The sequence below is a fragment of the Notolepis coatsorum genome (genome assembly GCF_963971535.1).
Source record: "Notolepis coatsorum genome assembly, chromosome: 20".
Taxonomy (NCBI): Eukaryota; Metazoa; Chordata; class Actinopteri; order Aulopiformes; family Paralepididae; genus Notolepis; species Notolepis coatsorum.
The window spans coordinates 37,768,911-37,781,146 of NC_140184.1; the positions used below are offsets into that span (position 1 = coordinate 37,768,911).

The following is a 12,236-nucleotide window of genomic DNA, read 5'->3' on the forward strand; positions in this document are numbered from 1 at the left end:
CTCAGCATCCTGGCAAATGTATTGATGAGAGATATTAGTGCTTCTGTAAATGTGTTGATGAGAGCTAATAACGCTTCTGTAAATGTGAATTAGAGCAGTGATTCTTTCTTTCCCCAAGGCAAAAGTTAGGCATAGCTGTTTTATTTTTTTCTTACGGCAAGTTCTTGGCAAACAAAGTGTGGTGTTTGGAGTATAAAGACAGATTTAACAAATGTAAACATAGACTCAGAGTTCTATCGGCTATTTTTAGCTTGTCGTTTCTCTCTATAATTCTGCCTTTCCACTGCCAAATTTGGAGAATGTAGGACTTATAGAACAGTTTAAACATGACAGTGAGCTGTGGTTGGTCCGTGTCCGTTTCAATTTCACATAAGAAATACACAAGGACAGTACAAACTGAGCTTTTTATCACAGGTCTTTTTGACCACCATGCAATTGCATTGGGACAAATAGTTTAAAAAAAAAGAAATTAACATTAGCCTGCTTATTTTTTAAGTTAATTTCCCCATCAAACTACTTGAAATTTTGCCTGGATATGAACTCCACTGTTGAAGTGACTATTACAACTACAAAAGTGGTCATTCATCACCCACCCTGATATGTGATTGCCACACCTCCTTTATGGGGGGAAAACAACTTGAGGAGCAAACAGGGGTTAGGCGGCGTTTGTTCACAATCTACAAGTTTAGGACAAAACAAACAGATATAAATCAGTCCCAGAAATAGTACCTGGATGTACCGGTCTGATGTATATCAAGTCAGGTGATGTTGACGGCCCACAAAACAATCATTGCATAAAGGCCTAGTGGGTTATGAGACAAAATACCAGCTGACCTGTCTCTGATTCAGGCGTGATGGATCACCACAGCTTGATAATATAGGAAATTAACAAAGCATTATCTAGCTAATTTTCACTCTAAAAGTACCAAGTCATTGGCTCAGTGCTTAGAACTAGTGATTTAATCATAACCAAGTATCCAAATATAACCATTGTAGTGCTACAACATGCACTAGAGCCACTAAGACAAAACACTGTAGCATGGATGCCAAACATGTCAAAAGCTAACCGTTTACTTTTGCTGCATAATGTATAATTAAATTTGAAATCAACAAATGAGTCTGCATTAAAAGTATATAAAAAGAAATAACTAAGAACAGCTCGCTTTTGTTTACATTCACATGTCCATTTTTATTGTTGTTCTATAGTCTACAAGCTGAATACATTTCCTACCTCTAAACTTTGTAAAGTCCATTTTCGTAATATTCTTTGCTCGCAATGTTTACATCCCATCCGTGTTAAGTTTCACTTTCGGTTTTGACAAAGTTTGAATGAGTCTTACCTCCTTTGATTGACAGTTAGCTTGTTAGATTCCGCATTGACCATTCAATTTGGTGCCATGCTGGAAGAACACATAACACAATGTATGGGGAGCCCTTCTTTCCTACTGTGCGCCCTAGCGCCAATCTCATCAACTAGTGGTAAAAAACCCCATAGGATACCTTAGACCACATTAATCCTCCGCTAACTGAATAGGACTGAAAATGTATGATTTGATTAATTGAAGGAAGAAAGTTCTTTAATATGGCAGTTCTATGTGAAGGTTGATTTGAGTTGGTCTTGAGTAAGGGAAAGTGTAGAAAACATACACAAGGAGCAAGAGAAAGTGGGAGTGTTGCTTCCATTGGATTAGTATGTCTACTGACGTTTTTAGTGAGGTTATTAATGAGGTCGGGGCATGTATCTTAGCATGGAATCTCAGATGACAATGTGTGACAGACTGGATGATTAATAGAACAGGTCATGATTTGTCAGCGACGGTCCAACAGATTAGGTGATCCCATCATCTCAGTACTGGCCTGGGTTACTGCCGTGTCCATGTGCTGCTTTTTGTAATGTTACCCTCATCTTTGCCGCTATGAAAACCTTCATTCTCCAGCAGGTAAAGTGTTGCCACCTTTCTCCTTCCTTCTCCAACTTACTCCTCGTGGAACATACCTAGCTTACTCCTTCCATCACTTTTGCAGAACTCTTTATTTTAAACATACCCCCAGACCCCATCTTTCTAGTGTGTTCCCCATGACCCCATCTCTCTAGTGTGTTCCAGGCTTGCCGCGGTAGTCGGTAATACCGGTGTTACTCAGTGTTTAGTTTCCTTTTTTTAATAGAAATAAAACCAATGTAGTTCATTCTCACATATCAGTGCCCACGTTCATCAAATTCTTTTTTGTTGCGATTTTTTTTAATACTGGTGGGCAATAAATTTTTACAAGGGGCCACATGAGAAACTTGAACTGTGTTGGAGGGCCGAACCAATGATAACTTGAACTTAATTCTGCTCAATATTCATTATCTCCCATTGTAAAAATGTACCGCGGGCCGGAAGTGGCCTGTGGGCCGTAATTGCCCAGGTCTGATTTAGACAGTAAACATTTTAAACTTAAAGTGTCTGTACAGCAGAGTTAGATAAGATTAAATATTATTTTATTGATCCCTTTGGGAAAATTCAGGGTTGTAGTACAGAGTAGCTCATGTTTCACTTTCACTTCTAGAGTAGATTTAACTTTGCATGAAGCAGAGAAAAAAGGCTCTAGAGATGAGACGACGTGGCAGGTTCACAACGATGGCGCAGGATTTGGCTATATTTCGGATTTAAACCCCACAGCAGCTTGACTGGAGAGAAGCTCAGAGGACCAGTCCAGACCAGCAATAGTATGTTTGCGCAATGTGCTAAATAACAGCCACATTGATCCGTCGATGAATTGAAGGAATGTATTACTGTTTGTTGGTTTATTCAATGAGAACAACTCTTGTCTGTCCAACAAATGGATACTAGTCATTGAACATTTCTTAAACAGGCGTAGACGGACAGACACAGTGAATCAATGTAGCCACATAACGTTTAAGGGTTAGGGTTAGCGTTTAACGTTTAAGATCAAAGTAAGCGATCTACAGATACTGAGCGTCATTTTGTAAAATGTCCGGTGTCACCGGTGATACCGGTGTTGTCATGAGTTTATTATTCATGGGAAATGTCTCTAGTGTGTTCCCCATGACCCCATCTCTCTAGTGTGTTCCCCATGACCCCATCTCTCTAGTGATCCCCATGACCCCATCTCTAGTGTGTTCCCCATGACCCCATCTCTAGTGTGTTCCCCATGACCCCATCTCTCTAGTGTGTTCCCCATGACCCCATCTCTCTAGTGTGTTCCCCATGACCCCATCTCTAGTGTGTTCCCCATGACCCCATCTCTCTAGTGTTCCCCATGACCCCATCTCTAGTGTGTTCCCCATGACCCCATCTCTCTAGTGTTCCCCATGACCCCATCTCTCTAGTGTGTTCCCCATGACCCCATCTCTCTAGTGTGTTCCCCATGACCCCATCTCTAGCGTGTTCCCCATGACCCCATCTCTAGTGTGTTCCCCATGACCCCATCTCTAGTGTGTTCCCCATGACCCCATCTCTCTAGTGTGTTCCCCATGACCCCATCTCTCTAGTGTGTTCCCCATGACCCCATCTCTCTAGTGTTCCCCATGACCACATCTCTAGTGTGATCCCCATGACCCCATCTCTCTAGTGTGTTCCCCATGACCCCATCTCTCTAGTGTTCCCCATGACCCCATCTCTATTGTGATCCCCATGACCCCATCTCTCTAGTGTTCCCCATGACCCCATCTCTAGTGTGTTCCCCATGACCCCATCTCTAGTGTGTTCCCCATGACCCCATCTCTAGTGTGTTCCCCATGACCCCATCTCTCTAGTGTGTTCCCCATGACCCCATCTCTAGTGTGTTCCCCATGACCCCATCTCTAGTGTGTTCCCCATGACCCCATCTCTAGTGTTCCCCATGACCCCATCCCATCTCTAGTGTGTTCCCCATGACCCCATCTCTCTAGTGTTCCCCATGACCCCATCTCTAGTGTGTTCCCCATGACCACATCTCTAGTGTGTTCCCCATGACCCCATCTCTCTAGTGTGTTCCCCATGACCCCATCTCTCTAGTGTGTTCCCCATGACCCCATCTCTCTAGTGTCCCCCATGCTTTGACAGTTTTACTTGGTATCCCAGCAAGTGGGACTGTTTGGGGAGCAGAGGGGAATGCACCCTGTCTGGATCTCTGCCCCTCATCTACACTGGGTTCATGAGCTTCTCCATGATGTCCTTAAGCGTTCATATTTTCTTTTTGGAGGGGGGGGGGGGTTGTCCTCAAGTGTTTTCTGTTCCCTTATCATTGTATATCCATATTTGTAACTTTATTTGTGTGTTATTTCATATCTTCAATGTTTTTATTTTTTCCTTTCCATGGGCCACGAATGTCCTACTCACTAACATAATCACGTGCTGTCTAGACAATTTATCTATTCATTAGCCAAATGGGTTTGGGCAGTGGGCAGGCTGTGGTGGATTAACTCTCAAAAAGACAAGAGCAGATTGTTTTTATTGTTACTTGTTTTTGGATACCATTTGAAAGCCCACAATATTTGTAACTGGCCATCTCAAAACTATTCTTAGATTTCAGCATACAGGTGTTTAAACGGCTTTTCCCCCCCTACGTCAAAGCAAATGAACCCTGGATTATGACTGTTGTGGACTCTCTTGGCCCACAGCACCCTTTTGCACCTGGCATTCTGAGCGTGTTTCATAAGCACTCTCCTGCATCCCCTATAGCTCTCATACGTTCACTGATTGAGGTTCCCACTCCTTTTGAATTGTTTGTTTTGTCTCTTGCACCGGCCTAGTTCCTGAAACTAAAGAAGTGGTGATCCACAAGTACAAGACCCCCATGGTAAGCAACGTGTTCCTCTGTTCACCTCACTACTGTGCCAGATTCAATTACCATTAGGGAAAATCACATTGAGAATTGAAGGTCAAATCTAAAAAAGAGGCATTGACCATTATTCACACAGCGGCCATTTTGCTCTTATGTCGCTGACTGATGCTTCTTACTGACAGTCAGCTGCAGCCTGGTACTGTACGTGGTCCCTTGAATGGCCCATGTGTATCCACTGGACCGTTGAGTAGCTCTTGGAATTCTCGCAATGAGAACAAATTCACGAAGTGGGCAAAGTGCTCTGTGTCAGATTGAGCCAAACTTGAAAATGCAGTTGGTGAAACATGATATTTCCATGTGGACTGACGAGGGAGAAATCCTCTTTACTTTGGTTAAAAAAACTGTGCTGGACCTAAAGTTACAGATGTGAAAAAGGGCCAAGACTTTATTCAAGTTCTAAAATGCATCTTTGTTTTCCATTTCCAGGCACATCAGATCTGTTACTCTGTCCTCTGTCTCTTCTCCTACGTCGCTGCAGTGAAGGGGAAGGATGCGGAAGGCAAGCCCAAGCTTCTGTCACCGAGACCCCTTCCTAGCTAGTCTACACCCCCACTCCACCCTCCTCTTCTGTGTGCCTCTCTACTTGCAATGGCATCTCAGCTCTATGACCTTTTGACTTCTGACAATCCCTAAAATACTACTAAGCACACACCTGTTTCCCCTTTACCCTGTAAGGCATCAGCATAAACCCATCTAGACCCTGGTGTGTATAGATATGTGTAATGACCCTGGCGTGTGACTTCCAGACCCCCATCGCTGCTGTATTAATGACCATAGACTAGCCATGGTTATACGTTTGCCTGACTAGCAATGGTTATACATTTGCCTGACTAGCCACGGTTATATTTTCACAGACTAGCCACGGTTATACATAAAGGGGGAGACAATAGTTCCTTGATTTTTTTTCTCCTTTGTGAATGTGTCGTCTTCTCTTGTCCCTGCTGCCAAGATCTTACTTGTTCTAATGGAAGGAGATGCGAGGGGCGGTGGTCATACGGCACAACGTGCATGCAGGTCCCATGCACAGCCCTGCAAGTCAATAAAGAGCAGCACCTCCCCCCTCTTCTCCTGTGTGAGTTGTTATGTGCTTCGTGGTACTGCTGTAAAATTCCAGTCTGGCCAAGTCAAAAACTTCTGAAACATTCAGAGAGCATCTTGTAGTGCAGGATGTCACATTGTGAAAATACTACTGTATAGTGCATCAGAACACTGCATGTGCGTCCTTTCTAAAAGGTTTCATTGGTTAAGTCCTAAAACACAGTGGTCTAAGATGTGCCCTATCTTTAGCTTGCCCTGAGGCTAAATTACTGTACTAGTTCTACTGTAATATTTCTTGTCTGTGTTCTGCCGTATTGAATTGCATGTTACTATGAGGATGACAAATATATATATATATAATACAAAAATGCTGTACATTTCACTTAAGAACATGTTAAAAACTGTGGTTTATTCACTAGATGTACAATACTTTGAAGTAGTTGGCCATTGCCAGAGCGGGTTGTAACGAGTTTCTGTTACTCTGGTTTTCATAGTGAAGAATGTAAAAAAAGGACTTAATTGTTCTACATATTGATTGAAATGAATATGACGACATGAGATATAATTGTGTTTGGATATCCCGTCTTACAGAGGTGTAAGCCTACTGCAGTCGAGCCCTGGTGTAGTGGTCATGTCCATGGGGAGTCACGTAAAGTCTTAATGTTGTTTCTGTACCGTAATAGGAGACAAATGTTCGATCTAATCCCATTGCTGTCCCACTATTGGTTTCACTGTGTGCGTATGTATGTTTGTCTGTGCGTGTGCATTCATACTGTGTAAGGTTGTTTCTCCAGATCAGCAATATATAAATAATACAGCTATATCATTTGGAGATGTTGTGACTTTTATTTTTTAGTAATTAAAAGTGCAAAGGAACATTAATAGGATGAGGCTATTTGATACATTCCATTAACAATAACAGTAACACCACTGACCATATTTGCATGGTTGCCATTTTGTTCTTATGTCATGCTCACTTTTGGGATTCCTTTCCAGGGTGGAAAGGAATCCCAACCCGAGCATGACATAAGAGCAAAATTGCCACTGTGTGACTATGGTCACTTGGTGTAAATGGGAAAGAACGTGTTCAAAAGAAGCATCACAAATGGTTTCACAATAAAACTGGACGAATACAGGTGTTTATACCAGAATGTTACGACACTGGATTAGTAGAGACCCAACTTGTCATTGTGCTAGCCTGCTGCTGTGAAGAGGGAATACATGAAACAAGATGATGGTTGTAAATATTTCAGTATTTGAAGAAGTATTTATAGAATATGTACAGCTTTGGCAATACCATAATAAAGTTGTCAAATAAAGCATATTTTGTTCATTGTTCATTTTGTGAAAATCTACTTGCTTAACATGCTTGGCATAATACTTGTGTGTGCTACAAATATCCAATATGAAATAATTACAAATGGACAACAATGTAAATAATGGTTTTGAACATGTATTGCCTCCATCAGAAAATAAAACCAGATGAACACAGGTTTGCATAAAAGTTTGAAGATCCTCTCCAGAAAAAAATTCTATGTTGAATAAAAAGAAATCCACCAAATTGTCCAATAAACTTACTGAGAATTGCTAAGCGGCAACAAGCAACTATTGATATTTCATTTTCATTTTTTTATTTAATTTTTATTTATTTATTCGTACATGGAATTATTACAGTCCAACAGTACATATTAATATGCTCCACTAAATTCAATGGCCGAAAGGAACAGGAAGAAGAAAATTCGTATTTGTACCTGCCCCTACACACACACACTGATAGACTAAGTGCAATGTTTACCAAACCAAACAAAATGTACATACTTATTTTGCAGAAATGGAAACATCATCACAATTTAATTAACAAATGAATATATTTTGTGTATAGGTTAAATTGCATATTTAGGTTAATTCATTTATACACACACTTATCTATATATTTATATAATGTATTATTTTTTTTTTATACACTTTTTCTCCCATTTTCTATATTTTCTCCCATCCCAATTTCGTATCATCCAATTCAACCCTCCCCTGTCACGAATGCTGTTTCTTGCCTCCCACAAGCCGGCTGCAATGTGGACTAAGTCATACATAGCACAAGTCCCCTCCGGTACTTGAGGTAACAGCAGTCGCATCTTTTCACCTGCGCAGCTCGATCTCACAGTGGCGAGGAGTAACGCGTGGGAGGCTCACGCTGCCCCCGACACTTCCTGATTCTACTGCGCAGGCGCACCAACCGACCTGTAGGAGTCGCTGTCCACAACGCCCGATCCCCACCCATCAGTTTCCCACCCCCTAATACGGCCAATGTGTATTAGTACGGACGACCAGCTAAACTGAAAGCAAATGTGGAGCGCTGGGCTCGAACAGCCGAGCCCAGCGTCTCCAGATTTCGTGGCGAGCGCCTTGCCCACTACGCCACGTAGCCGCCCATATATTTATATAATGTATTCTATATTATACTATATAATTGTATTTTTCATTTTATAATATAACTAAATCATACTATTTATACTACAATACAGTATTACAGTATTATACAATATTTTAATATTATTATTCTATCTTATGCTGCTATATACTATATTACTATACTCCTACTAGCCTATACTGTAATGCTATGCTATATTATCCTGGTATGCTAAACTGCAATATTATACTAAATTGTGCTATACTGTCTATTTATCTTTTCTTTGTACTGCAAAGAGTTCCTTAGTTTGATACCTATAACTGAGGTGCACCTTTGTTTTAAGGTGGTTCGTGCAAATTGGTGCTTAAAATAGAATTTCCTTCTGCTGTCACCTGGACAGGGAACAAACAACCTCTGTATATTTGCTGGTAATGCTCTGCATGTTGCTCTAAACAAAACTAATAAAGTCTGTATTTCAGCTAACTCTAAATTTCAATAGTCTGGATTTAATAAATAATTCATTGGTATGTTCTCTTGAATCTACTTTGTGAACTATTCTTACTGCTCTCTTCTGTAATATAAATAATGGCTTTATGTTACTTTCATACATGTTACCCCACACTTCCACACAGTAACTCAAATATGGTAGGATGAGTGAACAATATAATATTCGCATAGAATTATAATCAAGCACATTCTTTGCCTTGTTCAAAACAAAAACACTTTGCTACCTTTTTTATGTACATTATGTGAGGCTTCATGTCAATTTCTCGTCCAACATAACACCCAACATTTTTTACTCGGATACTCTTTCAATATTAACTCAGTCTATACATAATGCCACATTGTCATCCTTTCGATTAGTAAATATACATTTAGTTTTTTTTTCAAATTTAGGTATAACTTATTGTTATCAAACCATACCACATTTCACATAATTATATCATTAATATACAAAATAAAAAGTTTGGGCCCCAGGACCGAACCTTGAGGGACACCACATTCAATATTCATACATTCAGATGTGTAACCAGAGAGTTGTACATATTGTCTATTTTCAAGATAGCTACTTAACCAGTTCATCGCCACCCCTCTCACACCGTACGTTTGTAATTTAGAAATTAAAATGTGATGTTCTATCGTATCAAATGCTTTTTTTAAGTCAAACACCCCTATTGTGTAATTCCTCTTATCTACTGCTGTGGTTATTTCTTCACATATATTCATTAACACATTGGGTGCCATGCCCCTTTGCCCAGATAACCCCTTGAGTGCCAGCGCTTTAGTCAATGGGAGGTCGGGGATATTTGCGAACGCTTAAACTATATCTTAAATTATGGCTATGGGTCTAAAACACCCCTCGCTTATCAATGACTTGCTTGCAGTCAACATGTACAAAACTGATTGTTTTTTCATTGGTACTTATCCGTGTTATACCATTTTGAATAAGAGTATAGTTTCAGAGTTCTAGTCATTTCAGAGAAATTCCGCGATAATAGCCCTTTAGTGGAATACACAAAACATGTTGTCATTTTTCGGCTGATTTATTAATAGTTTTCAAATAAACGCTAGATTATCGATAGTATATGTGTACTTATAATATGCACGCTAGAGAAGCCGGCTGAAAAATCTATTATCCATGACCTGGTCATCGCTAATGTCATACACGCACACACAGACACGTTGTGATCGCTATGAAAAAAACATCTGATTAACCCAATACTGGTAAAATAGGTCCTTACCTCACATCAGATGTTCTGCAAAAAGATTAATCCAATTCTCCTGATCGCCATTCCAAATATTGATCGCGTTTATTGATCCAACGTTATAGTCCGAAACACATAATCAAAAGCTGCTCTCAGCCTCCCCAGTGAATGTGGTAACAGACACTGCTTGCCAGAGATGGGGAAACCCTGGACCGGACTTTTTTTCTGATGCACATGGCCACTCAATCCAATCCAATGTGCATTACCATCCGGGAGACGATAGGCGGTGGTATTTGCCATTTTCGAGCTCAGAGCCATTCCCAATGATAACGTCAGGCTGGATGGATGAAAAATGTATGGATATCTATTAAATAACGAGAAAACCCACCATTGGCACTCAAAGTGTTAAGGCTATGGCTGTTGATCAATTTGCCCTGAATCCATTACTGACTCACTCAGCAGGTTATTATTTTCAATAAAAAACATCTAATTTATGAACAAACACTTTTTCAAGGGTCTTGGAAAATTGTGAAAGCACGGACACTGGTCTGTAGTTGGTAAAGCTGTGTTTATCCCCAGATTTAAATAGAGGAATAACCTTTGCTATTTTCATTGTCTGGAAAGGTGCCTGTTTGAACGGAAAGATACAAAATATGACACAAGGGGTTAATTATACAATCAATGGTCTTCTTCACAATTACCGTATGTCAATTCCATCAGTCAGTTGATTTTTATTTAAAGCTATTTCTATAATTTGTCTTTCACTCACGTGTCCTAGAAACATAGACTGCAACACTATACTTGTTTGTGTACCAGGAATTCCCAGTCAGCAGCTTAAATTATTTGAAGACAAGCCCATACATCCTCAATTTTCTGAATATGTTAAATACCTATGGTGTTTAGTCTTTTACACCGAATGTGTCTGGACAGACACATTTCACATGCATTTATACCATGGTTGGTAGGTGTAGAAGGATCTCAACTAAGACGTATCAATACGACAAAGTTGGGGCCCGGTTATCTAAGTCAGGGGTGGGCGACTTCAGATAGAGGGGGCCAGGCCCGGACGCGTCTATTCGAAAGGCAACCGGTTCATGCCTTTTGCTAATCTGATTGGCCACTGACGTTTCTGGTCATGTGGTCATGTGACCTAACGCCTAGTTTATCACTGGTTAAGCTTAGGCGACTCTTTCGAAGTTGGTTACGGTTAGAGTTTGGAATCAGGGCTGGCGTTCTATCGCCATGCTCTAAGACAAACTCTAACCTTAACCAACTTCGAAAGAGTGCCTAAGCTTAACCAGTGAAAGAACTTGCCGTCACACGATTGGTGCAACCAGAAACGGCTGTGGCCAATCAGAGCGCAAAACGCGAACGCGGAAGCATAAACCGGTTGCCTTTCGAATAGAAGTGGACTGGCCATCGGGACGTTCGGGACAAATCCCGATGGGCCAGAAGTAAAGTGGGCTGGTCCAAAGAAAAAAAGAAAAAGTGTGGGCCGGCAGTGGGGCCAGTGTGAGGGCCGGTGTGTGGGCCGGCAGTGGCGCCGGCAGGATTAAATTCCATAGTATGCATGCTCGCTCGCACAGAAACAGTCCATCCAGATGATGTAGCCTACACAGCGCTCTACTACAGATACACTACCCAGAGCCCAACGACACACATAGGTGACAATAGTGTGTGTGCGTGCGGGCCGGAGCGACTCTGAACGTCTCAGGCTGAATTTGTGTCCCCTAGCCTATCCGTGACATCGAACGAGAGAAACTCAATGCCATTTGGAGCATACCGCGTAGCCTAATTCTCTGACACCGTAGACAATATAAGCCTTCAGAGACGTTTTTTGTTGTCCTTTTAATGAAGGAATACTCTCCAAATCAGATAACACGGACGATTGCTTCTACTGTGCGAGCTGCCTGCCATTGCTGTTTGAATGAAGATTTTGATTGATTGATTGATTGATTGATTGATTGATTGAAAACTTTATTAACAGATTGCAGAATGGGTACAGTACAGCTCAATACATACAATTGTTAAGGGGATGCAGACCAGAGAAAGACTTTCGTCTTGTTTACATCAGGGTCCCCCATTTTCAATTCATCGTAACATATATGACATACATGACATACAGATAGACAGTACTGCTACATCTATATATTTATGACATACCAGATTTGCAAATACAGTACTGTTTCTGATACAAAAAGAGTCCAGAAAAAAAGTATATACATTTGACATAGAAACTGTACATTGGATTGGGT

The 12,236-nt window shown here is 40.9% G+C and overlaps 1 protein-coding gene across 5 annotated transcripts in view; it reads left to right on the forward strand.

Annotated features, from left to right (window-relative positions):
* The window catches only part of madd (MAP-kinase activating death domain), a 118,581-nt gene extending 111,409 nt beyond the window's left edge, over nucleotides 1–7,172 (forward strand). For all 5 annotated transcript variants that reach the window (XM_084337839.1, XM_084337841.1, XM_084337843.1 and 2 more), the window contains 2 exons: nucleotides 4,739–4,785; nucleotides 5,257–7,172. In XM_084337839.1, the coding sequence (XP_084193965.1) occupies nucleotides 4,739–4,785; nucleotides 5,257–5,370 (161 nt within the window). In that variant the 3' untranslated portion in view covers nucleotides 5,371–7,172. The remainder of the gene's footprint in view (nucleotides 1–4,738; nucleotides 4,786–5,256) is intronic.
* Nucleotides 7,173–12,236: the final 5,064 nt, after the last annotated feature.